At 45.1% G+C, this 26689-nt stretch overlaps 2 protein-coding genes and 1 long non-coding RNA gene across 3 annotated transcripts in view; 2 read left to right on the forward strand and 1 right to left on the reverse strand.

Annotated features, from left to right (window-relative positions):
* The window catches only part of NCAPD3 (non-SMC condensin II complex subunit D3), a 43493-nt gene extending 31738 nt beyond the window's left edge, over positions 1 to 11755 (forward strand). Inside the window, exons 25-35 of the mRNA XM_039358376.1 lie at positions 786 to 923; positions 2202 to 2335; positions 4130 to 4329; positions 4602 to 4712; positions 6123 to 6299; positions 7145 to 7296; positions 7655 to 7782; positions 8216 to 8296; positions 9358 to 9429; positions 9521 to 9581; positions 11030 to 11755. Of these exons, the coding sequence (XP_039214310.1) occupies positions 786 to 923; positions 2202 to 2335; positions 4130 to 4329; positions 4602 to 4712; positions 6123 to 6299; positions 7145 to 7296; positions 7655 to 7782; positions 8216 to 8296; positions 9358 to 9429; positions 9521 to 9581; positions 11030 to 11138 (1363 nt within the window). The 3' untranslated portion in view covers positions 11139 to 11755. The remainder of the gene's footprint in view (positions 1 to 785; positions 924 to 2201; positions 2336 to 4129; positions 4330 to 4601; positions 4713 to 6122; positions 6300 to 7144; positions 7297 to 7654; positions 7783 to 8215; positions 8297 to 9357; positions 9430 to 9520; positions 9582 to 11029) is intronic.
* A 146-nt stretch (positions 11756 to 11901) lies between these two features.
* On the forward strand, positions 11902 to 17109 carry LOC120314870. The gene is made up of 2 exons (XR_005558547.1): positions 11902 to 12487; positions 13793 to 17109. It is a non-coding gene; the product is annotated as an uncharacterized LOC120314870 (long non-coding RNA).
* JAM3 (junctional adhesion molecule 3) overlaps positions 15503 to 26689 on the reverse strand; it is a 36457-nt gene continuing 25270 nt past the window's right edge. The window contains exons 5-9 of the mRNA XM_039358381.1: positions 24589 to 24791; positions 22762 to 22861; positions 22001 to 22130; positions 20190 to 20244; positions 15503 to 18832 (exon numbers count right to left, since the gene is read on the reverse strand). Coding sequence (XP_039214315.1) covers positions 18797 to 18832; positions 20190 to 20244; positions 22001 to 22130; positions 22762 to 22861; positions 24589 to 24791 — 524 coding nt within the window. The 3' untranslated portion in view covers positions 15503 to 18796. The remainder of the gene's footprint in view (positions 18833 to 20189; positions 20245 to 22000; positions 22131 to 22761; positions 22862 to 24588; positions 24792 to 26689) is intronic.

Consider the following 26689-nt stretch of genomic DNA (forward strand, 5'->3'; position numbering starts at 1 on the left):
CCAAAAGTCCCCTTCTGCAAACGGTGCTGTACCAGTTGAGTAGTCCTCGACTTACGACCGGTTGGGGGTCGCGGCATTAAAAAGGTTGAGAACCACTGCTTTAGGTTGTAACAAGAAAGGTCGTAAAATGGGGGCAAGAGTGAGTTCCCAAGCGTTTTGCTTAGCGGCAGAAATTTGGGGCTCAATTGTGGTCATAAGTCAAGGACTACCTGTGTTAACATTTCGGCCAGTGGGTTTTAATTTTCCAACTTTCCTACTTTGTTTTGTGTTTCCTCTTGGAAATTCACCCTCATCACTTTGGAAGTCTTGTTTATGTAATTAGGTTATGTAGCAACGGACGTCTCCTCTGAGGAACTAGCTGTGTTTTATGTAAAAACTAGCCAATTGCAAATGGGAATATTTTTCAATAAAGCTGCACATATTGAGCTGGGAACAGGGGAAATATTCATTTTTTTAAAATAAAAAAAACCCAATCCTAAATAGTGAGCTTCTGAGTTTAGACTCAAGGCAAGTAGACTTGTTCTTAATAAGATTTAGTTATTGTGAGTGACTAGTTAATTATCTCAAACCTTGTAATTACGGACGGTGTTTACTGTTCTATAGAGTTATTTCTCCCTTTAATTATGTTGGATTATAATTAGAAGGAAAATTGTAGGATGAGCCCTGAAAGCTTTGCTAAAGAGTTCTGGGAAAAGGGAAGGGCACCAAAATAGGCGGTATGGTTCTCCATATGTGACACTTTAAGCTTCCTTCGGTGCTGTTGTTTTCTTGGCCCCCTTCCCCAGCTTTGTCAAGTTCTGCTTGGTGCATCTCCTGCTCAAGAGGAATCCGGCCATGTTTTCTCAGCACTTCATCGAGTGCATCTTCCATTTCAACGGCTACGAGAGGCATGAGAAGTACAACAAATTCCCCCAGAGCGAAAGGTCCGTGGATATGGTTCATTTGTGTGCTGGCTTTGTTTGTTTTACAAGTAACTCGAGGTGATGAACGCAGCTTTTCTCTCCCTGTTTTCCCCACAACGACAACCCTGTCAAGTGGGTTGGGCAGAGGCAGAGAGACTGGCCCAAAGTCACCCAGTCAACTTTCATGGCTGTGGCAGAATTAGAACTCACAGTCTCCTACGGAATGGCCCAAAGTCAGCCAACCAGCTTTCATAGCTAAGGCAGGACTAGAACTCTCAGTCTCCTGGTGATTGGCCCAAAGTCAGTCAACCAGCTTTCACAGCTAAGGCGGGACTACAATTCCCAGTCTCCTGGTGATTGGCCCAAGGTCAGCCAACCAGCTTTCATTCCTAAGGCAGGACTAGAACTCACAGTCTCCTGCTAATTGGCCCAAATTCAGCCAACCAGCTTTCAAAGCTAAGGCAGGACTAGAACTCACAGTCTCCTGCTAATTGGCCCAAATTCAGCCAACCAGCTTTCATAGCTAAGGCGGGACTAGAACTCACAGTCTCTTGGTGATTGGCCCAAAGTTAGCCAACCAGCTTTCATAGCTAAGGCAGGACTAGAACTCACAGTCTCCTGGTGATTGGCCCAAAGTCAGCCAACTAGCTTTCATGCCTAAGGCAGGATTAGAATTCACAGTCTCTTGGTGATTGGCCCAAAGTCAGCCAACCAGCTTTCATAGCTAAGGCAGGACTAGAACTCACCGTCTCCCATTTTCTAACCTGGTGTCTTAATCACCTATGCCAACCTGGCTTGAAGCCCACTTAGTTGCTGGGAAGAGCAGAGGGAAATCAGTGTGGACCATCCAAGGGAAGATAAGACCTGGAGACAGATGAGAAGACTGGGAAGGAGACATATCCTGTTTCTAGAGAAGAGGACTTTTGAGGTAGCTCAGGGATTCCCAGTCGTTTTTTAGCTTGGAATGGCGAGCCTCAGGCCACACTCTAAGGACTGGTGGGGCCAGGATGAAACCTTCAGCTGAACTGAACTGAGATTTAAGCAGACAACTGAATATGCTTCCCTCCCATGCATTTCATTATTTTCTCCTGCTGTCCTTTGAGCAATTACTAGGGGTGGCTGCTTGGGAGTCATTGAGCCTCGGGTGCAGGTGTCAAGCTGCCAGGCGCATTTCTCCCACGCCTCCACCTTCACAAACCTCAGGGGCCTCTTTCTGACCACGAGCAAATGCAGGGAGTGGCTGTGTTGCGTGGGTTTGTCCACTCCACTTCCCGCCTGGATTTTGTTCTCTCGCAACAGGGAGAAGACCCTCTTTTCCTTGAAGGGCAGAGCCAACAAAGAGCCCCGGGTGCAGATCTACAAGTTCCTACTGGAGCACTTCACTGACGAGCAGCGATTCAACATCACCTCCAAAATCAGCCAGAATGTCTTGGGTACGGCAGGAGCTTCAGAGGGTTCAAACCCAACGATAACCTGTGTAAAAAGAAAGAGGGGCTTTCCAAAGCCGCCCGGCTTTGCAGATAGGAACTGCGCCTAGCTGCGGGCCTCCTGACCTGGCTCAAAGGAAGAGCTGGGAGAGCCATCCTCAGCTACTAATCAGCTCCTAACTGGATCTCATGGCTGGTAGCACTTAAACTTATACACCACTTGCTAGTGCTTTACAGCAGGGGTCCTCAAGCTTGGCCACTTTAAGACTTGTGGACTTCAACTCCCAGAAATTCCTCAGCCAGCAAAGCTGGCTTAAAGTCTTAAAGTGGCCAAGCTTGAGGACCCCTGCTGTAAAGCACTCTCTGAACAGTTTACAGAGTCGGCATATTTGCCCCCAACAACCTGGATCCGTGTTTTTTACCGACCTCGGAAGAGGATGGAAGGCTGAGTCAAATTTGAGCCCTGTCAGGATCGAAACTCCGGGCTGTGGGCAGGGTCAGCCTGCAAGGCTGCATTCTAACCCCTGCACCCCCAGGGCTCTTCATATGTAAGGCCACCCAAGGCATTTGGTTCCTTGAAACGGAGTTGTAAATTTGTACAGGTTTCCTCCCTGAGTCAAAATACAAGTAGTCCTCGAATTGTGGCCATGCCATTCATCACCATTCAAACTTACAATGCGCTTTCCCCCAACACCACTGCGAAAAGGTACTTGCAACCTAATTCCAAAGTTCTGATCATTGCTATCACGGTGAGGTGATTGCCTTTGGTGCGCTAGGCCATTTATAGTGCTCGGCAGTCCCATGATTGCAATTGAGGACATTTTTGCCCCCCCCCCCCAAAACAAACCACCCCAGCGTTTTTACTTCCGATTTTGGGCAAAAATGCCCCATAGTAAACAATGGTTCACGACTGCTGCTTTCGTTTAACGAAGACTGTAAAATTGGGTCAATCCCGTGGGTGACCTCGTGGACAGGCTCCTTACAGTCATAGGTTGAGGAGTACCTGCACAGGCAGCCTGATTGATTTGGGCGCCCTGTGTGCGAGTCTTAAGGCCAGTTTTGCTAAATTAAATTACTGGGCCATGTGTTTTGAAACACTGAAGCTCAGTCACTGATGGTGTCTGCCTAATTCTGCTGCCTGAATGGCCCGTTCTCTGTAAGAACATCCTAAAAGGAGAGTAGCTACCTGCTGTAACATTTGGTGTCCTCCCAAAGATGACTTTTCAGGAGGCAACTGGACTTTCTTGTTTTCCTTTGAAGACGTTTCGCTTCTCATCCAAGAGGCTTCTTCAGCTCTGACTGGATGGTGGGGAATGGAAGGATTTAGACCACTCTTTTGAAGACAGCAAAGTCCATGTCTTTAGGACTGCTGGCTTGAAAGAGGGGTCAAAGAGGCCATCTAGGTCAAAACTGGACAGTCTTGTCTCAACAGAGGGGGGGGGAGACACATTACATCATCTATCTCAGTCCTTTCTGCAGTTCCAAGAAGGCTCCATACCCATTTGCACCACTCAGGTGACCCTGAGGACACAGACAAACCTCCAAATGGCCTCAATGACTCTCTAAAAGAAGGAAAATGACCAGCTGTCTGCAAGGAGTATAAATCCTTCCATTCCCACCCCCCAATCCGGTCAGAGCTGAAGAAGCTTCTGGGATGAGAAGCAAAACGTCTTCAAAGGAAAACAAGAAAGTCCAGTTGCCTCCTGAAAAAAAAAACACCTTTGGGACAACTAGGTTCTGGACAATAATCTCCATAGACATTTGGCGTTCTCCTTCTCCTTTCTCCAAACTTGATTGTAGCCTGCTTCGTGGATGGGGTCCTCCCTCTCAATATGGAAGCCAGCCAGCTGCTTTCGGATACCTTTGAGATCTTGAGCTGCAAGGAGATCAAACTCTCGGCCATGAGATCCAGACCAGAAGAAGACATCCAACCGGAAGAAGATGAATTGGCCATGGCCAATGCCGTCATGCAGGTGGCCCAGAAGAAGCTGATTTCACAAGTGAGTCTTACAAATAGTGCTACCTGGAGTAGGGTGTTCCTTTTACTTGCTCCAGAGCAAAATAATTGACAGTTGCTTTCAGTGGGAAGAGACGCCTTACTTCTCATCTTGCTTGTAATGCTACAAGTCATCCTTCCTGGAAATGTTCTCAAATGCCCAAAGTTGATCCCATCTCTACGAAGGCTTTCCTCATTCTGTGCTCTCTCCAATGTTTGGAGTGGACAACCCTCCCCGCCTAAAGGTTATCTCTTTGTGTTCAATCCAAACTCTAGGTTCAAAAGAAGAATTTCATTGAAAACGTCATTCCCACCATTACTTCGCTGAAGACCTTGTTGGAGCAAAATAAACTTCCGGCATTGAGGGACCTCATGAATTACCTCCGGGTAATCTTTCTCAACCGTGACATTTCATTAAAATTTTGAGTCGGGGGGGGGGGGGAAATATTGCTATCCCATCTGGAGGGTTTGCGGTAGTGGGACATTTTCATGTTCCACTGTGGAAGCCAAGCGTAGGCATAGTCAATCTTGATTTAGCTAAGACAATACTTTATAGAGCCCTGGTGACGCAGTAGTTAGAATGCAGTATTGCAGGCTAATCCTGCCAACTGTCAGCAGTTCGATTCTCACCGGCTTAAGGTTGACTCAGCCTTCCATCCTTCCCAGGTTGGTAAAATGAGGACCCAGATTTGTTGGGGACAATATATGCTGACTTTGTAAACTGCTTAGAGAGGGCTGTAAAGCACTGCCTAAGTGCTATTCCTTCCTTCCTTCCTTCCTTCCTTCCTTCCTTCCTTCCTTCCTTCCTTCCTTCCTTCCTTCCTTCCTTCCATCCTTCCCATAGTGGCACAGTGGTTAAAATGCAGTATTGCAGGCTAACTTTGCCCACTGCCAGCAGTCTCACCGGCTTAAGGTTAACTCAGCCTTCCATCCTTTTGAGGCCGATAAAATGAGGACCCGGATTGTTGGGGGGCAAATAGGCTGACTCTGTAAACTGCTTAGAGAGGGCTGTAAAGCGCTGTCTAAGTCCTATTCCTTCCTTCCTTCCTTCCTTCCTTCCTTCCTTCCTTCCTTCCTTCCTTCCTTCCTTCCTTCCTTCCTTCCTTCCTTCCTTCCTTCCTTCCTTTCTTCCTTCCTTCCTTCCCATAGTGGCACAGTGGTTAAAATGCAGTATTGCAGGCTAACTTTGCCCACTGCCAGCAGTTCGATTCTCACCGGCTTAAGGTTGACTCAGCCTTCCATCCTTCCGAGGTCGGTAAAATGAGGACCCGGATTGTTGGGGGGCAAATAGGCTGACTCTGTAAACCGCTTAGAGAGGGCTGTAAAGCACTGTGAAGCGGTATATAAGTCTAAGGGCTATTGCCATTGCTATAGAAGTGTTTTCAACTTTGGCAACTTGGAAGATGTGTGGATTTCAACTCCCAGAATTCCCTCTCACAGGTTTGTTGCTGTGGGGAAAATAGAAGGAAGGAGGAGTCTTAGATGTGTTCGCCACCTTGAATTGTTCATAAAAATGATGGAAGACGGGATGTAGGTTAAATAAATAAATAAATCAACTCACATCCATCCAGAACACCCAACCAGCAAACTTCCTTCAGCCCTCTCCAAGCAGTGGTGGGATTCAAATAGGTGAACAACCGGTTCTCTGCATGGATGCCACTTCCGGAAGTCTGTTCTGGGCCTGGGCAACAAAAAAAATTAGCTACTGGTTCTGCCGAAGTGGTGCGAACTGGCTGAATCCCACCACCGCCTCCAACCTTTTTGCTTTTATTTTGGTGTTGTTGTTTTTGGCTCCAGGAGGTGATGCAAGACTATCGCAACGAGATCAAAGAGTTCTTTGCCATGGACAAGCAGCTGGCGGCTGAGCTGGAGTACGATATGAAGAAGTACGAGGAGCAGCTGGAGACGGAGGCTGAGCAAGGCCAGGAGCTGAGCGTGGATGACGAAGGCCGCAACACGTTGACGGCCAGGCCGGTACTGATCTGCCGTTCGGCTGTGGTCAAGTCCCGTCGAGCTCATTCTGAAGCCACTCAAGCTGGGCTGCTTAAAAGCAGAGTTCTCCATGGAAGTGGAGAGGGGCAATATGGCGTTAGCCTTCAACTTACCCCCACAATTGAGCCCAAATTTTCTGTCGCTAAGCGAGACCGTGGTTAAGGGGTTTTTGCCTCACTTTGCAATCTTTCTTGCCACTGTGAATCACTGCAGTTCTTAAGGGAGTAACACAACTGTTAAGTGAATCTACCTTGCAAGCCTCCCAGAGTTACCTGAAGTAAAGTGAGCGGCTAGTAAATTTTACAAACAAACAAAGATGGCTTCATTCTGAAGAGATGTGGTTGAGGTTAGAATAAGAATAAGAGTAGAGTAGAATAGAATTAGAGTAGAGTAGAATTAGAATTAATAGAATGGAATGGAATATGGTTAGAATAGAATGGAATGGAATATGGTTAGAATAGAATGGAATGGAATGGAATAGGGAATAGAATAGAATAGAATAGAATAGAATAGAATAGAATAGAATAGAATAGAATAGAAGGTGGAAGGGACCTTGGAGGTCTTCTAGTCCAGCCCCCTGCTCAGGCAGGAAATGCTATACAATTTCAGACAAATGGCTGTCCAGTCTCTTCTTAAAAACTTCCAGTATTGGAGCATTCACAATTTCTGGAAGCAGTGATTGTCCTCACTGTCAGGAAATTCCTCCTTAGTTCTAGGCTGCTTCTTTCCTTGATTAGTTTCCATCCGTTGCTTCCTGCCCTGCCCTCGGGTGCTTTGCTGCCGCGCTGGTTCTTTAGCCCCCTTCTGTTTTCTCCTTTAAATAACAGCCCTCTACCTTGGAGAGGACTGCTCATCCTCAAAATCAGATGGACGAGGCCTCCCCACTTACCCAAAGCAGTTCTCCACCTCTGCGATCTCCTCTCTCGGCCCATGCTATGTTTACAATGCCCGAGCCTGAAGCCACGAAGCCCAGACCCAGGTACGCTTCTGGATCTCTTCCCTCCCTTTTCAGCACGTGTTGCATGAAAACGCGCTTATCTGTTTTAAACCAGGGGTCCCCAACCCCTGGATCGTGGCCCGTTCAGAACTGGACTTCACAAGTGACTGGTTGGCTGGCACAGCTGTGCATGCGGACAGCTCAACTTGCGCAAGTGGCCAGCCAGTTCTCCTCTTCCTGCCCCCCCCCCCCCCGTCCCACCAGGTCTCCAAGCCATAAAGGTTGGGGATGGCTATTTTAACCATGGTGTTATACATCTCCAGCACTCAGCAGGGGGATGTTTAAAGCTCCTAGAGCTGGGGTGAAAACACCAGCCCTGCGCTGTTTGTTCTCCTTGTAGGAATTTGTCCCTGAGTACTTTAGCCATCCTCAACTCTGCAAAGAAAGCCGCCGAGGCCATTAAGACGAAGCGCAGCAGGAGCATGGCGACCGGGCTTGAGTCTCTGGGGAGCGAACAAAGTGATAAAGGTAGGCTGCTCCCCATCCAGTTTGGTCTAGGGGTTAAGGCACCAGGCTAGAAAGTGGGAGACTGGGAATTCTAGTCCTGACTTAGCCATGAAAGTCAGCTGGGTGACTTGGAGCTAATCACGAGGAGACAGCAAGTTTTAGACACAAAAACCAACCAAGTGACTTTAGACCCGTCACTTTCCCTCAGCTGAACCTACGTCTCAGGGGTGTTTTTGTGGGGAAAATAGGCGGAGGAGGATGCGCTGCATATGTTGGCCCCTTGAATTATTTGTAAAAATAATAAAGGCGGGATACAGATAAATAAATATCAAATAAATCGCTTGTAGAAAGCTAGGGGACTGGGCTAACACCTTTGGTCCAGTTGTGCCTCACCGCAGGGTATTATCTGTGGCTAACATTGTCCTTCTCTTTTTTTTTTTTCCTTCCTTCTTAGCTTCCTTTTGCAGCCTAAACCGACCATCTTCCATAACTAACAGATCCTTGGAACAGATCCGTGCCATCAGTACTCCTGAACGTAAGTGTCTAAAAAAAGATCTATTTTTGTTTGAAAGTCTCCTTGCTTGCAGGTAGGGCAGCTGGACTGCTCCAGAGAGAGTCTTAGTTTGAGTGTTGCTTTCCAAACTCACATACCAATGTCTTGATGCGATCAGTTTGAGAAAAGGACAAGCAAGTTAGATATTGGCAGCTCCATGCAAGGATGCCCCACTGGACTGGACTGGACTAGAATAGAATAGAATAGAATAGAATAGAATAGAATAGAATAGAATAGAATAGAATAGAATAGAATAGAATAGAATAGAGCTGGAAGGGACCTTGGAGGTCTTCTAGTCCAGCCCCCTGCTCAAGCAGGAGGACCTATACCATCTCAGACAAATGACTGTCCAGTCTCTTCTTAAAAATCTCCAGTGATGGAGTGCCCATAATTTCTGGAGGCAAATTCTGTTCCACTGGTTGATTGTCCTCACTATCCTGAATGTTTAGGTTAGCTGGAAAAAGATCAGTTTCCAAAAAAACCACTGGGTGCCTTTTCAATTAGCATTGTATATAGTCACACTTCGATGATGCACAATTTTTGGCATTTTCAAGAATACATTTTAAAATGCTTACTTTGCACTCAAGTTGACGTCTCTTCAGGTATCCCAAAGCAGTTCATACCGTAGCTGTAGTAACTGAAAGTGGATCTGAAACTGCCAAACACCTGCAGATAGAGACTGCAGCGCTGAGGCCCCTGTATCTTCAAGTTCTGATGGCACCAAAGAGGAATTTGCATTTTTGAATATTCAGAGGCTGATGGTGGCGCTCACAGCCATGTGCAATTGGACCTAGCAAATAACTCAAAGTGGTGAACGTATCTACCATACACCTTCCTTCTCCCATTTTCCCCACAACGACCCTGTGAGGTGGGTTGGGCTGAGAGAGACTGACTGGTTCCCCTGCCCATCCCCTTTACTATTGTTAGCTGGTTAAGTGACATTCGTTGGTGAAAAGGCCAGGTATAAATGTAATAAATGTAATGTAATAAATACCGAATTGCCCATCGGCTTGCGTGAAAGATTGTGCATTTTGTTTTTCCAGAATCAATTAACAACGTGACCTTTGGAGCGGGAGTCAGCCAAATTACCCTGAACCTCACATCATCTTGTAAAGGCAAGTGGAGTCCTGCTTCGTTCTTGTATTTTTTGAAAAACTAAGCTTGGAAGAGGCAACCTCGCTAACGCCTCTTCTGTTCCTTCTGCAGTCAAAGAGGAACCCGAAGCTTCACAGGGGCAGATCATTTGCTTGACATCCCCAGATAAACTGTGAGTATAAATGGAACTGTACGTGTCTTTTTTGCCCTGTCCTTCTTCCCCCATGATCGGGGTGGGAGGGGAGAGAATCCAACGGTGGGTAATTTAAGCCAGTGGCCCCCAACCTTTGGGGCACCAGGGACCGGTTCCGTGGAGAGAGGTTTTTCCACAGACCGGAGGGAGCTGTCAGAATCCAATTATATTTCATCTCTAGTTATCGACTATGGGAAACCCCATTTCTGCCCTCTCTGGATTCTGTCATTCGATGAAGGGGAAGGGGGGTGAACAAAGGGGTCTTATGGCCCTCACTTCCTTCGGTACAACTTCAAAGGATTGAATGTGGATACCACCAAAAGGATTAAATCATAACAATGGGGCCATCAACTTTCATCTGCTCCTCTCTGAAGTCTCCCTTCCGCCAGCAGTGAGGAAAAAGGGGGTGGAAATGTAACGCCTGGGATTGTCGCTGGAAAGATGGTGGAGTGAGGCTGCTGGGGACCCCTTAAAACCTTCAACCGTAGGGCTTGGGCCCCAGGTCCTGTCTAGAACGCCTGCAACCATTTTCTCTTAATAAAGGATGCCTGTTGGAAGAAATATTCCAAGAATTCTGTCTTCTTAAGATGCAAAGTGGGGTGGGTCCTTACAGGAGCGTGGTTTCGTGTGCTGCCTGCATCCCACGGATGGGGCTTGTTTGCGCGGACCGGTTTCTGGGTTAGGGTGTTGGAGACCCCTGATTTAAGCATTATCTACCCCAATTTATTGTCACCCTTTGAACACTACTTGTTGAGCGTGGGAAAAATCAGGAAGTCAAATGAATGTGTCAACGCTGCCAACATCGGATGTCCTTACTTTGACAACATATGGAGATGCAGCCATTTTCCTTCTTATGTTTTACTCTTAGAATTAGATGGTACTGGGGAGGGGGAGGAGGAATGTGCATGGGAATTTAGTTAGACATAACAATATTGTAACTAGTGTGAGAACCTAGCTTTTTTGAAATAAGAGATAATAAGAAATGGCGGGTTGAAGAACTGGAGGGAAAGCCTGCATTTCAAACTAATTGGAGAATGTGATTTATGACTGTTAATTACAGGAGGGAATTGTGCTTTGATCCTATGTGCTCAGAGGAGGGGAATTCAGATTTTGGCTTTGCCTCTTTAAGGTAAACAATGCCTCGAAGTTCTTTGAAGAATTTCAACTGTCGGAACCATGACAATACAGGTTTCTTGCATGCTAAAGCTGTCTACAAGGATCTGAAGTACTAAACGGTCAAAGTAAATGCGTGGTAGATAAGAAGCCTTCCCCCATCTCTTAATTCTTATTACCCCAATTTTATATTTCTTTTAGCGATGTGGTCATCTTATGCTCCTAGTTTTAGAGTATAATCAATCTCTGCTGGATCTCCTGGACGTTTTATTTGTTTGTTTGTTTTTTTACTTCTTTTCTGCTTTCTCTTGTAGATTACCCCAGCCTCCACAATGGAGGGTGAATTCTCCAAGAAGAAGCAGTCCATCAAGTATAGGGCTGAGGAGATCCAGCCGTAGAACTTCCCGACAATCAACAAAATGACTTGTTGCGTCTTGCCTACAAGCAGAATCATGTTTTTAGATCGCCCTCCACATCATCTGCACCTTTTTGGGAGATCATTGATTGATGATGCCTCCTAACTCTTCTTTTTATTCTCCCTGTGTCACGGACATATGGAACTATATCTTTCTTCTGTCTGACCTTAGATTCACCATCCTTCAACAGATGCAAAATGAGGATGTAAATGAAACTTAGTGCTAGGTGTTGGCTATTGGAAAGACTTAGAACAGGGGTCTTCGGACTTGGCCCCTTTATGACTTGTGGACTTCAATTCCCAGAATTCCTCAGCCAGCGTGGCACGCTTGCTTGCTTGCTTTTATAATCGGTGTGCTCTAAATAATCTGTTAAGCACTGTAGCTGGAAATAACTAATTGCTGCGTGACAAAGCCGTGTAGTTTGTTTGATCCATGGATATCATCTGGAGTAATTGTGTTGATTGGGGTCAGTGAAGCTATAGGTCTGGGACTTGCTCTGGCTATTGACAGGTGATGTTCTAACTCAGGGGTCTTCAGACTTGGCCCTTTTATGACTTGTGGACTTCAACTCTCAAAATTCCTCAGCCAGCGTGCCACGCTGGCTGAGGAATTCTGGGAATTGAAGTCCACAAGTCATAAAGGGGCCAAGTCCGAAGACCCCTGTTCTAAGTCTTTCCAATAGCCAACACCTAGCACTAAGTTTCATTTACATCCTCATTTTGCATCTGTTGAAGGATGGTGAATCTAAGGTCAGACAGAAGAAAGATATAGTTCCATATGTCCGTGTCTCTGGTCTAGGCCAGACCATGCAAACAAGGGGATAAGCTTTGGGGGGGGGGGGAGATGAGTCTCCTGGAAGAATTGCATGTTGAAATTGCATAGTCATTCCTCCCCATGAAAATGATTGTGCAACCCAAAAAGCGAAAGACCTACTGCAACCTCATAATCTCGCTGGAACTGAATCCATATTTTCTCCTGCAGAGAAAAGGTATCTCTAGAGCAGGGGGCTTCAAACTTGGCAACTGTAAGACTTGTGGACTTCAACTCCCAGAATTCCCTAACCATAAATTCTGGGAGTTGAAGTCCACAATTCTTAAAAAGCTGCCAAGTTTGGAGACCCCGGCTAAGCTGTCATCACATGTGAGGGACTTCAACCCCGGTGTGAAGATTATTTATTACGTTCATACCATGTTTTTAATTTTATTCTATGCGCAATAAATACTTTTACGAATTCCAAGTGCTACCACTTGCCTTGAGTCAAAACCTCATGTCTCCTTTCCTTCTTTTGCTAATCTCATTGGGAAAGAGCGCTAAGGTCCAACAGGAAAACGCTCGTCCAGGGGGCCCGATGAATCGGTAAGCATGGTTTGAGAAATGTTTTATTGGAAGGTGGGGATCCCAGAAGTTGTGTTGTGGTCCGAGACATATTTTTGGATGGAGATCCAAGCACTCTATGTAAATATTAGATTTTTTTTCTTCCTATCATTGACCCACAAGTGGGCTCCATATTTTTTTTTTAATCAGCTGAGTTGATGGATGGTTGAGGCAGGATTGACTAGCCGGCTTGTCCCAAGCTTGACATCATGAGCTGAGAGTGAGTGGCCTGTCACCCAGCTGGCTTACATGTGTAAATTGGGACTAGAACTCACAATCTCCTGGTGATTGGTCCAAAAGCACCCAGCTTGACTAGAACTCACCATCTCCTGGTGATTGGCCCAAAGTCCTCCAGTCAGCTTTCATGCTTAAGGCGGGACTAGAACTCATGGTATCCTAGTGATTGGTCCAAAACCACCCAGCTTGTATGCCTAAGGTTGGACTAGGACTCAGTCTCCTGGTGACTGGCCCAAAGTCATCCAGCCAGCTTTCATGCTTAAGGCAGGTCTAGAACTCACTGTCTCCTGGTGATTGGCCCAAAGTCGCCCAACCATCTTTCATGCCTAAAGCAGGATTAGAACTCACCGTCTCCTGGTGATTCGCCCAAAGTCTCCCAGTCAGCTTTCATGCCTAAGGGAGGAATATAACTCACCATCTCCTGGTTGTTGCCTGGTGCCTTCATCATTAAACCAAACTGGCTTTCTATATAAAAATTGAATTAAAAACTCATCTCCGGTGAGAAGAATTACAAAGAAAATGATGGTATGGAAGGCTAGAACAGAGTTCCCTAGTCTAGCGTTATGCAGACTGCACCGAATCTTTTATTCTCTGCAATTTTGTTGGTCCTTCAGAGTCCCTCAGAAATCTTTTTTAAGTTCCAAACATTTTATAGGCTCTTTAGGATTAATCCTTTCAAGAGCATTTTGTCAAGCTCCCTGGTGTCACCAGTTCTATTCTGCTTTGCATGTAGTTAAATTGGAATGAGGCCAGCGTTTCATTGCTGACAGCAATGACTTTTTTTCCCCTTTCTTTTTCCTCTTGATATACAATGTACATTTAAAGTAGGAAGATTCTAAAACCATCTTTTGGAAACCAATCCACCTTTTCTAATTCTCTGTGGAACATCTGGGTACATGAAACAGGATTTGGGGGGGGGGAAAAGAACTGCTTTATATAAGGAGTGTTTTCTTGCACTGAACAGATGCACTGACCTGGCTGAGAAATATGTGCAAGGGAAAATGCCTTTACCAAGAATCTAATTCTTATTCATTTTTATTAACATTACAGGTTGAAAACCTTTCCGGGGATTGACTTCAGTCTCCCTTCTACTTCGCGTTACAAAAGGACAGTTTCAGAGAATTGAAGATTGTTTTTCACAGCGGCTTGTCGTAAGAATCACCAAAGATTTGGTTTGAGAGATTTAGTCCTTGTTGAGCCTTCACTGGTGAAAGACTGTCATACCGAGAGGTTGGAGAAATGTTATCTTGAGTCCATTGACTGGAATTTATTGCTTCAAAGGAAAAGCACAAACTGCTGTCACAACCTATAGAGGCTTCAACTGATCCAATGTCTCAATTTTCAGTTGTTTTAGAGTTCTTTTGTGAAGATTTAGCTGTCTGGAGACAGTTCTTAAATCTTTGCTTTTTCCCTTTTAAAAACAATTCAGCGAGACATAAAAAAAAATAGACTGTTGTTAAGCATAGTTCTTACTTGTAAGGGTGCATATACTCTTCAAAAAGCAATGTACACATTTCATCCCAAAGCCTCAACAGTGTCTTCCTTGATCAGTTGGTAACTTGCAACTGAGAGCCAGTTCTTTCATCCGTCCGTCCGTCCATCCATACTGTAATCAGTCCATCACATATTGTTCATTGTATCATTAGAAGGCAGGACAAGATACATCAGACCAACATCCATCTAGATCCCATTTGCTGATGGAAGCATTTTTTTCTTTTAACAACCTTGTAATTCCTTGCATTGAAGTGGAGTCAGGGCAACTGTATGGAGCTGAGTGCTTGCTGGCTGGATGCCCTTCCTGACACCTAGGTGAAGTTCACAGCAATATTTTCACTTCGCGCTCAGGGAGAGAAATATCTGCTGCTACCTGGAATTGAACTCACAGCCTCCTTACTGTGAGGCAAGAGCTCCACCACCCCGTTCCAGCTGATGGAAACAAGGACCAAGGTCAAAGAGATCCAGGTTTGTGATGTGATGTTCACCTGGAGGTGTACCTCTCCTATCAGAGGTTGCTACCCTTCAGCTTTAGCCTCCCCCTGCAGCACACAATGAAAACTGATACGCCAGGATAGAGATGGTAATGAACTGCACTTGTGTGTGCTTTTTTCCCTTAGGTGCGTGTACCAATCTGGCTTCAAACTCCTAGTGAGTCCTAATTCTCCCCCCCCCCCATAAGGATTGGGAATAAATATTTGATCACTCTTAACTACTGTCCAGGAACTTTTGCTAAAGACAAGGAGAAGAACGTAACCACAAGAGAGTCCTTATCTTACAATCACTCACTGGCCATTTGACGTGACAACAGCACTGGAAAAAGTGGTTTATGGACCGGTCCTCGCACATAACAACTGTCGCAGCCTCCCCAAAGTCATGTGATCAAAAATCAGGTATTTGGCCACTGGCATGTATTTAAACAGTTGCAATTCCTGGGCTCATGTGATTGCCATTCATGACTTTCCCAGCCAGCTTCTGACAAGCAAAGTCAAGGGGGGGGGGGAGAGGGGAACTGTATTCACTTAACTGTAGTGACTTGGTTAACAACTGTGGCAAAAAAGGTCATAAAATCAGGCGTTGACTTGCTTAACTGCCTTGCTTAGCAACCAAAATTCTGTTTGTGGTCATACCTTTGAGGATTTAACCATACTAGGCAGCTGCAGGAATAACTAAACTTCACCCACGTTGCATCCAAAGTAACCCTGCAGCCGTAACCCCCACGCAGGGGATCTCACTACCACCATCAGCACAAACGTTGTCCAGAAGAACTTTTATATATATATTTATGTAAAACATTCTCCGCAAAGTTTTATGCAATACATTAGTACAAACTGATCAAGTATTTACAATGCGTTTTGTGGAGACCTGTTTGTTGAAAGAGATTTCCAATGGTGCCTTTTTGAGACCCAAAAGACTGTAAATCTTTGGAAAGAGTTTCTAACTCACATAAGATGACCGCTTTTGAAGAAGTCACTTGGAAGCATTTGTGCCCTTTACAAATTTAACCAGGATTAATTGACCTGACTTTGGTGGAAGAAATTTCAATTGACTCATCCCATGCCACTAATAGTCCTTTCTAGGATCTGGATCACCCCGTTCCTTAAAGTAAGAAATACGTTAATGAGCCATGCCAATCTGGCACAGATCGAGGGTTTGAATGATAGATTATACTACCTTAAATCACCAACCTGTTTAAGTTGCTACGGAAAAATCTCTGCAGGTAACGAACTGGTGTTTCAAACCCTGAAGAATCTTCCCCATAGTTGATAAATGATTATAGGCTGAGCAGTCCCCATCTGCTTCATTCCCAACAAAGTTGTGTGACAACTCCCAGCCTAACTCACCTCTGACCTTCTACGATCTTAGGTTCTTCAGGTATAGATAACTCTTCTAACATATTCCACTGCTCTTATCATACTCAGCATTGGGCAGAACAAGAGTCGAACAGCAAAATGGGAAGATCATGCTGCACCTCAAGTTGAGTTGACCTTCTCAACATCAGCCTGGCGCCAAAAACCATGCCTAGAGGCCCTAATCCTGCTGGTCAACTGAACTTTGTACCTGCCAAAGCCTACCGAGAATCAAAATTCCTTGAACCTGCTTTCTAGCATGCAAAACTTAGTTTTGCAAAGAAGATGGTCCAACTATGAGATTCAGTCTCCTTTGATTTCTAACCTGTCCTTGGTGGTCAACCCTACCTATTAATCCAGGTTACGAGTGTAACAATGTAGACCAGGGTGTCCAGCCTTGGTGACTTGAAGAACTTGTGGACTTCAAGTCCTAGAATTCCCCAGCCATTTCCCATGCTGGCTGGGGAATTCTGGGAGTTGAAGTCCACAAGCCTTAAAATGGCCAAGGTTGGACACCTCTGGTGTAGATATATCCCGAAGGCAAGCAGTATCGATTTTTCGTTCTCCACTAAATATTCAAGGATTTTCCTGTTTTTGGGTGTCAGGTAGGCAGCCTTGGAAAAGGGTTAGTGAACATACTAAGGCAGAAGGAAAAGCCATTTTGATCCAGAAGGCAACCTCATTCGATCATAAATAAAGTTGACAGAGAAAAAGAAAAAAAAAAATTGGCAGTGGATAAACACCTTGCTTTGGTCAAATGCCGAGGTAGCCACGGTTAAAATCAAACCAAGTTGGCTGGATTGGGGCACATTGTAACATTGGGGCACACTGTGACATCCCCTCCCCTGCCTTAAATTTAGTGCCACTTTATCCTTGGAATTTAAAACTGTTAGAAATGAAATGCACCACGGTCTTCTCAACTTCCTTAAAAAAAGATAAAGCAAACCGATCCAATGTGTTGGCTATTCTAAGGCAGGTTAATACAGAAGATCAACAAACCCAGTCCTACATCTTCGTAGGTAATAAAAAAAAAATACTGTCTCCGTTCAGAATTAAGACTATGAACTTGGAAGCTGAAAAGGATGTCCTTAAAAAATATTGCGTTTTGGGGGAGAAAAAGTCACTTTTTCCAACACAGCAAATCGTAAGATCCTTGCTGTAAAACAAGGGTATCCAACCTTGGCACTTTTAAGACCTGTGGATTCAACTCCCAGAATTCCCCAGCCAGCCATGCACGACTGGCTAGGGAATTCTGGGAACTGAAGTCCACAAGTCTTAAAGTTTCCAAGCTTTGATGCTTCTGCTGTAGACCAGAGAAGACCACAGCTGCTGCTGTGGGAATTGCTAGGAGTTGCTTGCTTATAGGCCGGATAGGTTGGCAGCTCCCATACTTACCTGAACAGAAAAATTAGAGAGGGAATTGCAGATTTAACTACACTCCATCCTCTCTTTCCTCTTTTTCTTCAACGGACGAGATAAGTGTTTTCCCGTGTGGAACTGTCAATAAAGGGAGATGATGCACATAAGATCAGAGTTCCCTCCATTTTTGGCTGGCTAAATCACGGAGTTTCATTTGACAACTGCTGTATGGTTTTAGCCTTCCCAGGACCTAAAGGGCCCATCCAAAATTTAGAACTCAGTAACTTTTGAGCACCCCTCAAATGAATTTGGGAGCGTCTGTTTTGGGCATCTTGTCATAATCATAAGATGCCTACCACTTACAAAATAATTCAATACACCTTTAAGGCCTCCTCTTTATGTTCTTGCTAGTTGGACAAGTCTTTTGATTGTGCTCCTATTTTTCTGCAAAGGGAAGATAAATGTCCTACCCCATGAAAGGAATAAAGTGTTTTGCCCCACGGCATATTCTGCACTTTCGGTTAATACTGATAATGGCTGGAATCAGTACTGGACAGCATGAACCAGAAACCCTGCAAAAGTCACTACGTTATTACAATTAACACCGTTTGGCCTACCAACCTATTTACATTTTAAATAAAAAAAAAACACAAAAAGGACTTTTAAAAAAAAGTAATCAAAATACATCTTTGCCAAAAACAAACAAAAACCCCACCCCCAAAAAGAGAGAAAAATAATTAGACTGCAGAATTCTACAAACGCAAGAAGGAACAGGAGAAAAATTCGGTCTTCAGTCCTGGGTACCAGAGTTCAAAAAGTCAGAAGGCTTGGCTTTTTGTTGTGTTATTGTTGTTGTTGTTGTATGCTGTTGCTTAGCAACCCAAAGAGATGCTTGGAATGCACAGCCTGGCCTGGGAAAGGGCAATCGAAGTCTGCCTAAAGCAGAGGAGAGCGACTAGACTGGAGCAGAAGTTTGTTTTCGATGCTGCCTCGGTGTAGTAGATCCCCAGAGATTTTCACAGAAGCAGTTTTTTCTCCTGCCAGAGGTTGAAGTCTCTCCACCTGGTGTTGGCGACGGTTGCTTCTGGAGTGGAAGATGGCAGTTTGGCAATTAAAAAACCAGGGTTTGACTTTGGCAACAACAAAGTTTTTTTAAAAAAATAAAAAATAAAACCAGCCACCGGCCATTGCACCCGGGTGCCTGTAAATGTTTTAGAAAGGAGTAAAAAAGGGTCACGTTCACACACACACACACACATCAGCGGTCGCCCCTTGCGCAAGGAGGAGTTGAGAGGAAGGTTTTCTGCGCTCTGCTCTCGCCGCCGGGCCAAATCCAAGTGTCTCTGCCGTTTCATATCACAAAGGAGGACTTGTGTCTAAAGTCACCCTGCAGCAAAGACACAGCACAGCTTGTTAAGGGGGGGGTGCGTTTGTGCGTACCTTTCTCCTCTACTTTGGCCCAAATTAAACCAAACTCTCTTCTGGAATGAAAAGGAGATTAAGAGCTGTCGCCCGACAACTGTTGGAAGATGCAACTTGCTTGGTCAATGGCCACGGAGGCTGAGGGTTCAATTTTTCCAGCGTCTCTGGAGGTCAACCCAAGCAGAATTTACAAAAAGTATTTGTAAATTCTGCTATTGCATCCAACCCTTCTGAAGCAGACTTGGTTTTAGCTTGGCATACTGCATAAAACCCAAATATCCCATTTTGTAAATTGTAAGAATTCAATATACCCTCTTCTTGTGGGGCTCGTTGTTACTCTCTGAACTTGGTGGTTTCCTTGCAGATGTTTCATTACCCAACTAGATAACATTATTCGAATCACAAGGGAGTTGGGTTTGTGGAGTGCAGGAGAAAGAAAAAGGGAGGAGGATTGGGAGGAATAGAATAGAGCTGGAAGGGACCTCGGAGGTCTTCCAGTCCAGCCCCCTGCTCAAGCAGGAGAATCTATACCATCTCAGGCAAACAACTGTCCAGTCTCTTCTTGGGGCTTCAACTGTGGAGTCTTTGGGTTCTCTTTTGTTTTCTTGCAGATGTTTCATGACCCAGCTAGATAACATCATCAGTGCTAGAAAGAACTTGTATATAAACAGAGAGCAATTCCTCCCCCCTCCTAACACTGATGATGTTAGCTAGTTGGGTCATGAAACGTCTGCAAGAAAACAACCAAGCTCAGAGAGCATTAGGGACCCCAGAGATCAACCCTGAGCTACAAATATTATCTTCCATCAATAGCCTCTTCTTTGTTTGGGTATCTACGGTTAAGCAAACGAAGCCATAGACCAATGTTTCCTTCCTTGGGCACTCCTAGATTCTTCTTCCTTTGGACTCAGAACAGAGGTGGGATTAATTAGCAATCTTGGATAGGAATAGTGGGACCCTCACAAATCTTCCCAGGAAAGCTGCATCCTTAGTTAAGCAGAGCAATGCTTTGGATCTGACTCCCAAAAGGTACAGTATTTTGGGGAAGGGGAATGCAGCAATTGTCTGCCACTTGTTAAAGCAGCTGCATCTCCTGCCTATTCTTTGTTAGAATTACAGAGAGGTCCTTCAGCAGAAATGAACACACGAGTGCAACATGCCCCAAAATCTTACCCAACATTTATCCCCAAAGAAATGGAAGTTGTAACCATCTGCTAATATTGGGCTCTGGCATAGGTCTTTATTTTCTTGGGATGGGGAGGAGAAGATAGTCATTCTTGTGAATGCCTTCACTGTCCTTTGGTCTAAGAAGACGCCCTTACCTCCTCATCTGTGTGAATATAATTCACGCCATCTGGCTTCGCTGGAGTCTTGTAGCTGGGAAGGGAAGGCAATGTTTAGTTGGACCACATCAGTTAAAAACAACACGTTGTATCTCTTCCTTTGTAGGAGAAGGACAGGCAGAGCCTGAGGGTGGAGTCAAGAGAGCAATCAGCCTAAAGTCCTTACGTTCCCACAAATGGTCTAAATCCAAACCCTTTTGATTTCTGTTAACTCGTATCTAGCGCCAATGTCATGCTGGCCATTGGTTGATAGATTCTTGTGGATAGGCATGAGCCATTTGCAGATCTGTACCTACAACAGCTTTATCATCTGGTGTACTTCTGGGAGTTGAAGCCCACATGTCTTAAAGTTGCCAAGGTTGGACATCCCTAAACAGTTCCTTTCTACTTCGGTTCTATTGTGTTAAAATCAATTACAAAACTCCTTTTATTTAATGGACTAAGAGAGAAAAGGGGTGAGTGGAAGCCAAACATGAGTCTACATCTGCATAAAATATGTGTAATCAAGGCAAAAACCCTATCAAAGATGTACATCAAATATGTAAAAATGTGCATGATATACATAAAATATGCAAAGGACATCCAGGCAAATTTGCTGAGAGCCACTGCATTAACATTAAAATCAAGGTTTCCTGCATGTGATTTGGGAGTCTCTTGTGTGCTAAAGTTACAGAGGAAGACAATCCAAAAGGGAAATCCTTGCAATTTCAGTTTTTCTGAGAGAAGATGGAAGATCTTCAGAGAACCACCAGCTTCAAAGCCTGAGTCAGCTGAATAACTTAAAAAAAAAAAAAAAGAAGAGTTATCTCTCCTTGCTGGTGTTGGCATGCTTTTCCTCTTCCTGGTGTGTTATTTCCTGTTAGGGCTAATTCTGAAGCCATCTGTTACATTGGATTTGTTACTTAAGGCTGCTGGTGTAACGGACAAGCCTCATTTCCTTTCATCCAGCAGAGACATACAAGGAAAGAGGAAATTTGGGGATCCAGGTTGCTTGGCCAATGCCAGTAAACTCAGCCATTTTACATTATCTATCTATCTATCTATCTATCTATCTATCTATCTATCTATCTATCTATCTATCTATTTTTTTGTTTGTTTATTCATTCATTCATTCAGTATTGTAGGCTAATTCTGCCCACTGCCAGGAGTTCGATCCTGACCGACTCAAAGTTGACTCAGCTTTCCATCCTTCCGAGGTCGGTAAAGGACCCAGATTGTAGGGGGCAATTTATTCTGACTCTGTAAACCGCTTAGACAGGGCTGTAAAGCACTGTGAAACAGTATATAAGACTAAGTGCTATTGCCCTAATTTATTTTGCAAGGGCCAACATTTAAACCTGGCCCAGCGCTGCTAAAGTGACATAAATACTCTGGTCAAAATTTTTCCTTGGCTTTCTATCATTCTCCCTTAACTGTCTACAGAAATGCAGCATTAATGACATCCAATCTTGCCTCTTTTGAAAACCCTTCCAGCTAGACTGAATTTCTTTCTCTAAGTTGCATTTCTAGCCGCTTCTGAATTGCCTCCAGTGCTTTTCTACTAAAGAAGGATGGGGGGGAAAGTGGGGGGAAAACCCTTGCTCAGGAAAAGAAGATTTCTGAGCAACATAGTCAACATTTTTCGAGTGATTCTGTTTATAACATGATTTGCCACCGGCCATATTTCTTCTCTTTTTTGTCCTTTTTTTCCTTATTATTATGAGTAGCACAAAAGAAATATTATATCCTGCTATGTGTGCATGTATTTCCTTTTTGTTCATAAGCCCAGCGCTCGACAATTAAGTTGTTACCTGTTTCCATTTTGTTTGTTGTGGACAAAGAAACCATTCCTGTAGGCACAGCAGATCCCCACTGTAGTCAGGGACAGAACGACCAGCACCACCAATACGCCGATCACGATCCCAACAACATTAAGGTCATCTGCAGAAAGAAAAGGGACCTCAGCTGACATATCCCCATTCCTCTGTTCCCTCAACTAGAATATTCTGACTTCATGGTCCTGACTACCACCCAAAGCATCTATCTCCAGAAGGAAGTCTTAGTCACCCAGAGTCACTGGATACGAGATGGATGGGAAAGAGAAAGAAAGAAAGAAAGAAAGAAAGAAAGAAAGGAAGGAAGGAAGGAAGGAAGGAAGGAAGGAAGGAAGGAAGGAAGGAAGGAAGGAAGGGAAAAAGAGGGAGGGGAGGGAGGGAGGGAGAGAGAGAGGAAGAAAAGAAAGGAAGGGCAAGGAAAAAGGAAGGAAGGAAAAAATTAAAGAAAAAGGAAGGAAGGAAGGGGGAGGGAGGGAGGGAGGGAGGAAGAAGGCAAGGAAAAATGAAGGAAAGAAGAAGGAAGGGAAGGAAGAGGCAAGGAAAAAGGAAGGAAAGAAAAAGGAAGGAAGGAAGGAAAGAAAAAGAAAGAAAAAGAAAGAAAGAAAGAAAGAAAGAAAGAAAGAAAGAAAGAAAGAAAGAAAGAAAGAGAAAGAAAGAAAGAAAGAAAGACTGTGAGCTGAACAGAACCCTGCCCCTCATCCCACCCTCTGGTGCCAGACCATCGCCCTGCTACTCACAAACTTCCATTTCTATCCCTTCACACCAGGCTTCGCCCACGACGTTCTTGGCTCTGCAGCTGTAGCGACCGGAGTCTCCTTTCTGGACTTCGGCAAAGGCCTGTGCGCAAAGGAGAATCACGGTGAGTTTTCCCCCCCTGCGCTTGGAGAATTTCAGTTCCCAAACCCCACCTGCAGGAAACCGTGCCATTCTGGAGCATGGCTTGGGAAGGAAGTGTGTGTGCTGCAAGTTTGCAAGCTTCCTGTCATTATAAAAAAAAAAAGAAGAAGAAGAATGGGAAAGAAACCAGCTCTGCTTGTAGAAAAAGGAACAAAGGAAAGAACAGTTGAAATCTAGATTATTTTATTTTATTTTTTGCTTTATTGCCATGCTAGGTTTCCATATGTTTCCTCCCAAGGCAGCCATCTCTTCCTCCTTGCCCGGCCTTTTCTGATTCCCTGCTGTATGGAACTGAAAGCTCATAAACGGCAGGCTTTGGATTCACTGGACAGGATCATAGATATAAACCAGTCCTGGCCATAATATTCTTCCCCATCTGAATTGCAAAGTTGTTGTTGTTTTGAATCGCAGAGGTTCCTGCTTCCTCCTCTCCCCATTCTGCACCGTTGGTTGGTTAGAAACTTAAATCAAAAGCTTCAACCAAATATAACCGTGTTATCGTCAGAGGAGAATATTGGTTGAAAAAATGGGTCCTTAGCGCTCTCTGGGCTTGGCTGTTTTCTTGCTGACGTTTCATTGTCTGACTAAGTCACATCATCAGTGCTAGAAGGGAGTGTGGGTGTGGAGTGGAGGAGAAGGGGGAGGGGGAGGAGGGGGAGGAGGAGGAGGACAAAGAGAAGGAAGAGGAGAAGGACAACAATGACTGGGATCCTTGGTGCTCCCTTGTTTTCTTGCAGACGTTTCATGACCCGACTAGGTAACTTCATCAGTGTTAGGAGGAGATGGGTTGGCTGTCTTTTTATATACTAGTGGTTTGCCCTGTCAGTGCTGGTGGGGGTGCTCTTGGTGGTTCCTTGATTGGACAGGGCAAGCCACTTGGTATATAAACAGAGAGCAAGCCCCCACTCCCTTCTAGCATGGATGATGCTACCTAGTTGGATAGTGAAACTTTTGCAAGAAAACAACTAAACTCAGAGAACACCAAGGACCCCACAGTCATTGTCCTCCTCCTTCTCCTCTTCTCCACACACCCCACTCCTTTCTAGTACTGATGACACTACCTAGTCGGGCAATGAAACATCTGCAAGAAAACAACCAAGCTCAGAGAGCACCAAGGACCCTCATAGTCCTAGCCCTCCTCCTCCTCCTCCTCTTCCTCCTCCTCCTCCTCCTCCTCCTCCTCCTCCTCCTCCTCCTCCTCCTCCTCCTCCTCCTCCTCCTCCTCCTCCTCCTTCTTCTTCTTCTTCTTCTTCTTCTTCTTCTTCTTCTTCTTCTTCTTCTTCTTCTTCTTCTTCTTCTTCTTCTTCTTCTTCTTCTTCTTCTTCTTCTTCTTCACACATCCCACTCCTTTCTAGCACTGATGACACTACCTAATCGCACAATGAAATATCTGCAACCAAATTTAGAGAGCACCAAGGACCCCACAGTCCTCCTCCTCTTCTCCACACACCCCACTCCTCTCTAGCGCTGATGAGGCTACCTAGTTGGGCAACGAAACGTCTGCAAGAAAACAACCAAGCTCAGAGAGCACCAAGGACCCCACACTAACAAAAACTAATTAACAAAAACATTGACTAGGGAAACGCCCAGCTGAATTAATCTCTTCCAAATCCTTCTCCAAGTTAGGACATCCACCCTGCTTCTTCTTGTTCTCCCCCCAGACTTACCAACGTGCCAGTTTTGGGGTTCACCGTAAAGGAAGAATTCTGGAACTTAGTGCTGGCTTTGGAATCCAGTGGCAACGTTTCATCATTACGGTACCAGCTGTAATTTGGCTCTGGGAATCCTTCCTTTTCTTGGCAATAGAGGGTGGCGGGTTTTCCCACAGGAACAGAGGGGGGCACCCGACACTTGGGGGCCACTGGTTTGACTGCAGGGAAAATGGCAGAAGAGGATGTGCATCAGACCGGAGGATAATTTCCAGCATCACCCACTCTCAGTTTTAGCGTTCTTCGGTGTGGAACAGAGAGGACTACGGTTAGTCCTCGCTTAACATCCAGCCACTTAGTAACCGTTCCAAGTTACGACCGAGCCAAAATTGACTCCTGCAGGAAAGGTCGTAAAAACGGGTCCAGTCGCGTGGATGCTTCGACTTACGAATGTCACGACTTAACGAGAAGAAATTCTAGCCTCCGTTACAGTCATAAGTCAAGGACTACAGTACTTCTGAGCCAGCTTTGGAAAAGGGCATTTGGGAAAGTCAGAAATTCAACAGTATCATACATGCTGTGGAATATGTACAGCTGTACTTGGAGCAGGTTTTTGCCTTTCATTTCTAGGGAACGCAATCAAAGCTGCGTGTCTCACACTGAGCAATGAACAGTCCTAGGGATCATGTCAAGATGGCCCTCAAAGTACCTGATCTGTTAGATCGTCAACTGCGAGGAGCGAGCGTTGGCACATAGGTTGCTAAGAAGCATGCTCTTGCCACATTCAGCCTGCCAGACTTATCCGCACATCCCGTGAAACCATGGTTTAATGCAAGAGATACAAGCAGCAAGAAATGGGTACTCAGCCTTGCATTTAACATGCTACATTCTCCTATCTCCTCTATACAGCCAAGATCATTCAATCCCACTGTCTCCAAGTCTCGCCTTTGGACAGATCCCGAGACTGTGATTTGTAGCAAACTCTGGTGGCCTGCAAAACAGGCTATTGTCAAACTGCAGCTTTATTATCAAGCTGGTGAAAACAGAGTTCATCATAAACCCACAATCGTTGCTCCAGATGCCATGAAGGAACAATAGTCAGTGAAAGCAGAGTCACATCCTGTCAAAATCTTTCAGGCATATAGGATAGTATCTGGGTTGAAGATCTCTTTGTTCATGCAGATCAATCCAACCATGATTTACTGGGTACAGAACCACACTCATACCTTCATGAAAATTTCCTATTCAACAGTCTGCAATCTCCGGAAAGAAAAACCAGAAGGTAAAATCACTCTCAGCCCGGGAAAATTAGAATGCTCTTCATACTAGGAGCGGAGTATTCATTATCACTCCTCATTCATAGCCTGGACGTTAAGACATCCAGCTGGACGGATAAAAGATTTGCAGGACAAGCCTGACTATATTATATTAATCTCACGAGGCACCAGTTGGTCAAGTTATTAGTCTGCTTCAGTAGGAAAAGCTACACAGCACAAAGGACATACACACAAAGCTTTGGAAAGGCCATGATCTAAAGCAGCGGTCTCCAACATTTGGGGCTTGGCGGCCCGGCTGGGGGGGGGGGGAGAGAGGAACTGGGCCGTGTGTGCATGTGGCACACAGACATGCACAACTCAACTCATGCAAACAGGCCAGTGCACATAAGCATGCACACACAGCTCAACTACAAGTCTGGCCTGCCGCTACTGTGAGTGTGCTCCAGCCCGCGGTCGGGTTGCAAATAGGCCACAGCCCGGTAGTGGGCTGTGGCACAGGGGTTGGGGATCCCTGATCTAAAGAGTCCAGGTAAAGGATGGGATCCACCACCACCACCCTCAGTTGTTGGAGAGGGTGTGTGCTACTCAAGAGCAGGAGCACTGAAAACAACAGAAGACTTGACTTTCCATAAAGGAGCCATGTGTACTTAATCATGTATCCCCTTTCTGGGGACCAGGACCGTGTGTGTACATGCACACACAAGTACAAAAGAGGGAGAGAAAAAGCGCAAGACCAAGTCTTGGGGTGCTAATGAAGCAATGACTATAGTTCACCTCGAAAGAAGGCTGTTGGAACAAACCTTGTTTGTAGTTAAGATTCTCTCTCTCTCTCTCTCACACAC

Source organism: Crotalus tigris, unplaced genomic scaffold, assembly GCF_016545835.1.
Source record: "Crotalus tigris isolate CLP2741 ecotype Arizona unplaced genomic scaffold, ASM1654583v1 scf7180000019014.348434, whole genome shotgun sequence".
NCBI lineage: Eukaryota > Metazoa > Chordata > Lepidosauria > Squamata > Viperidae > Crotalus > Crotalus tigris.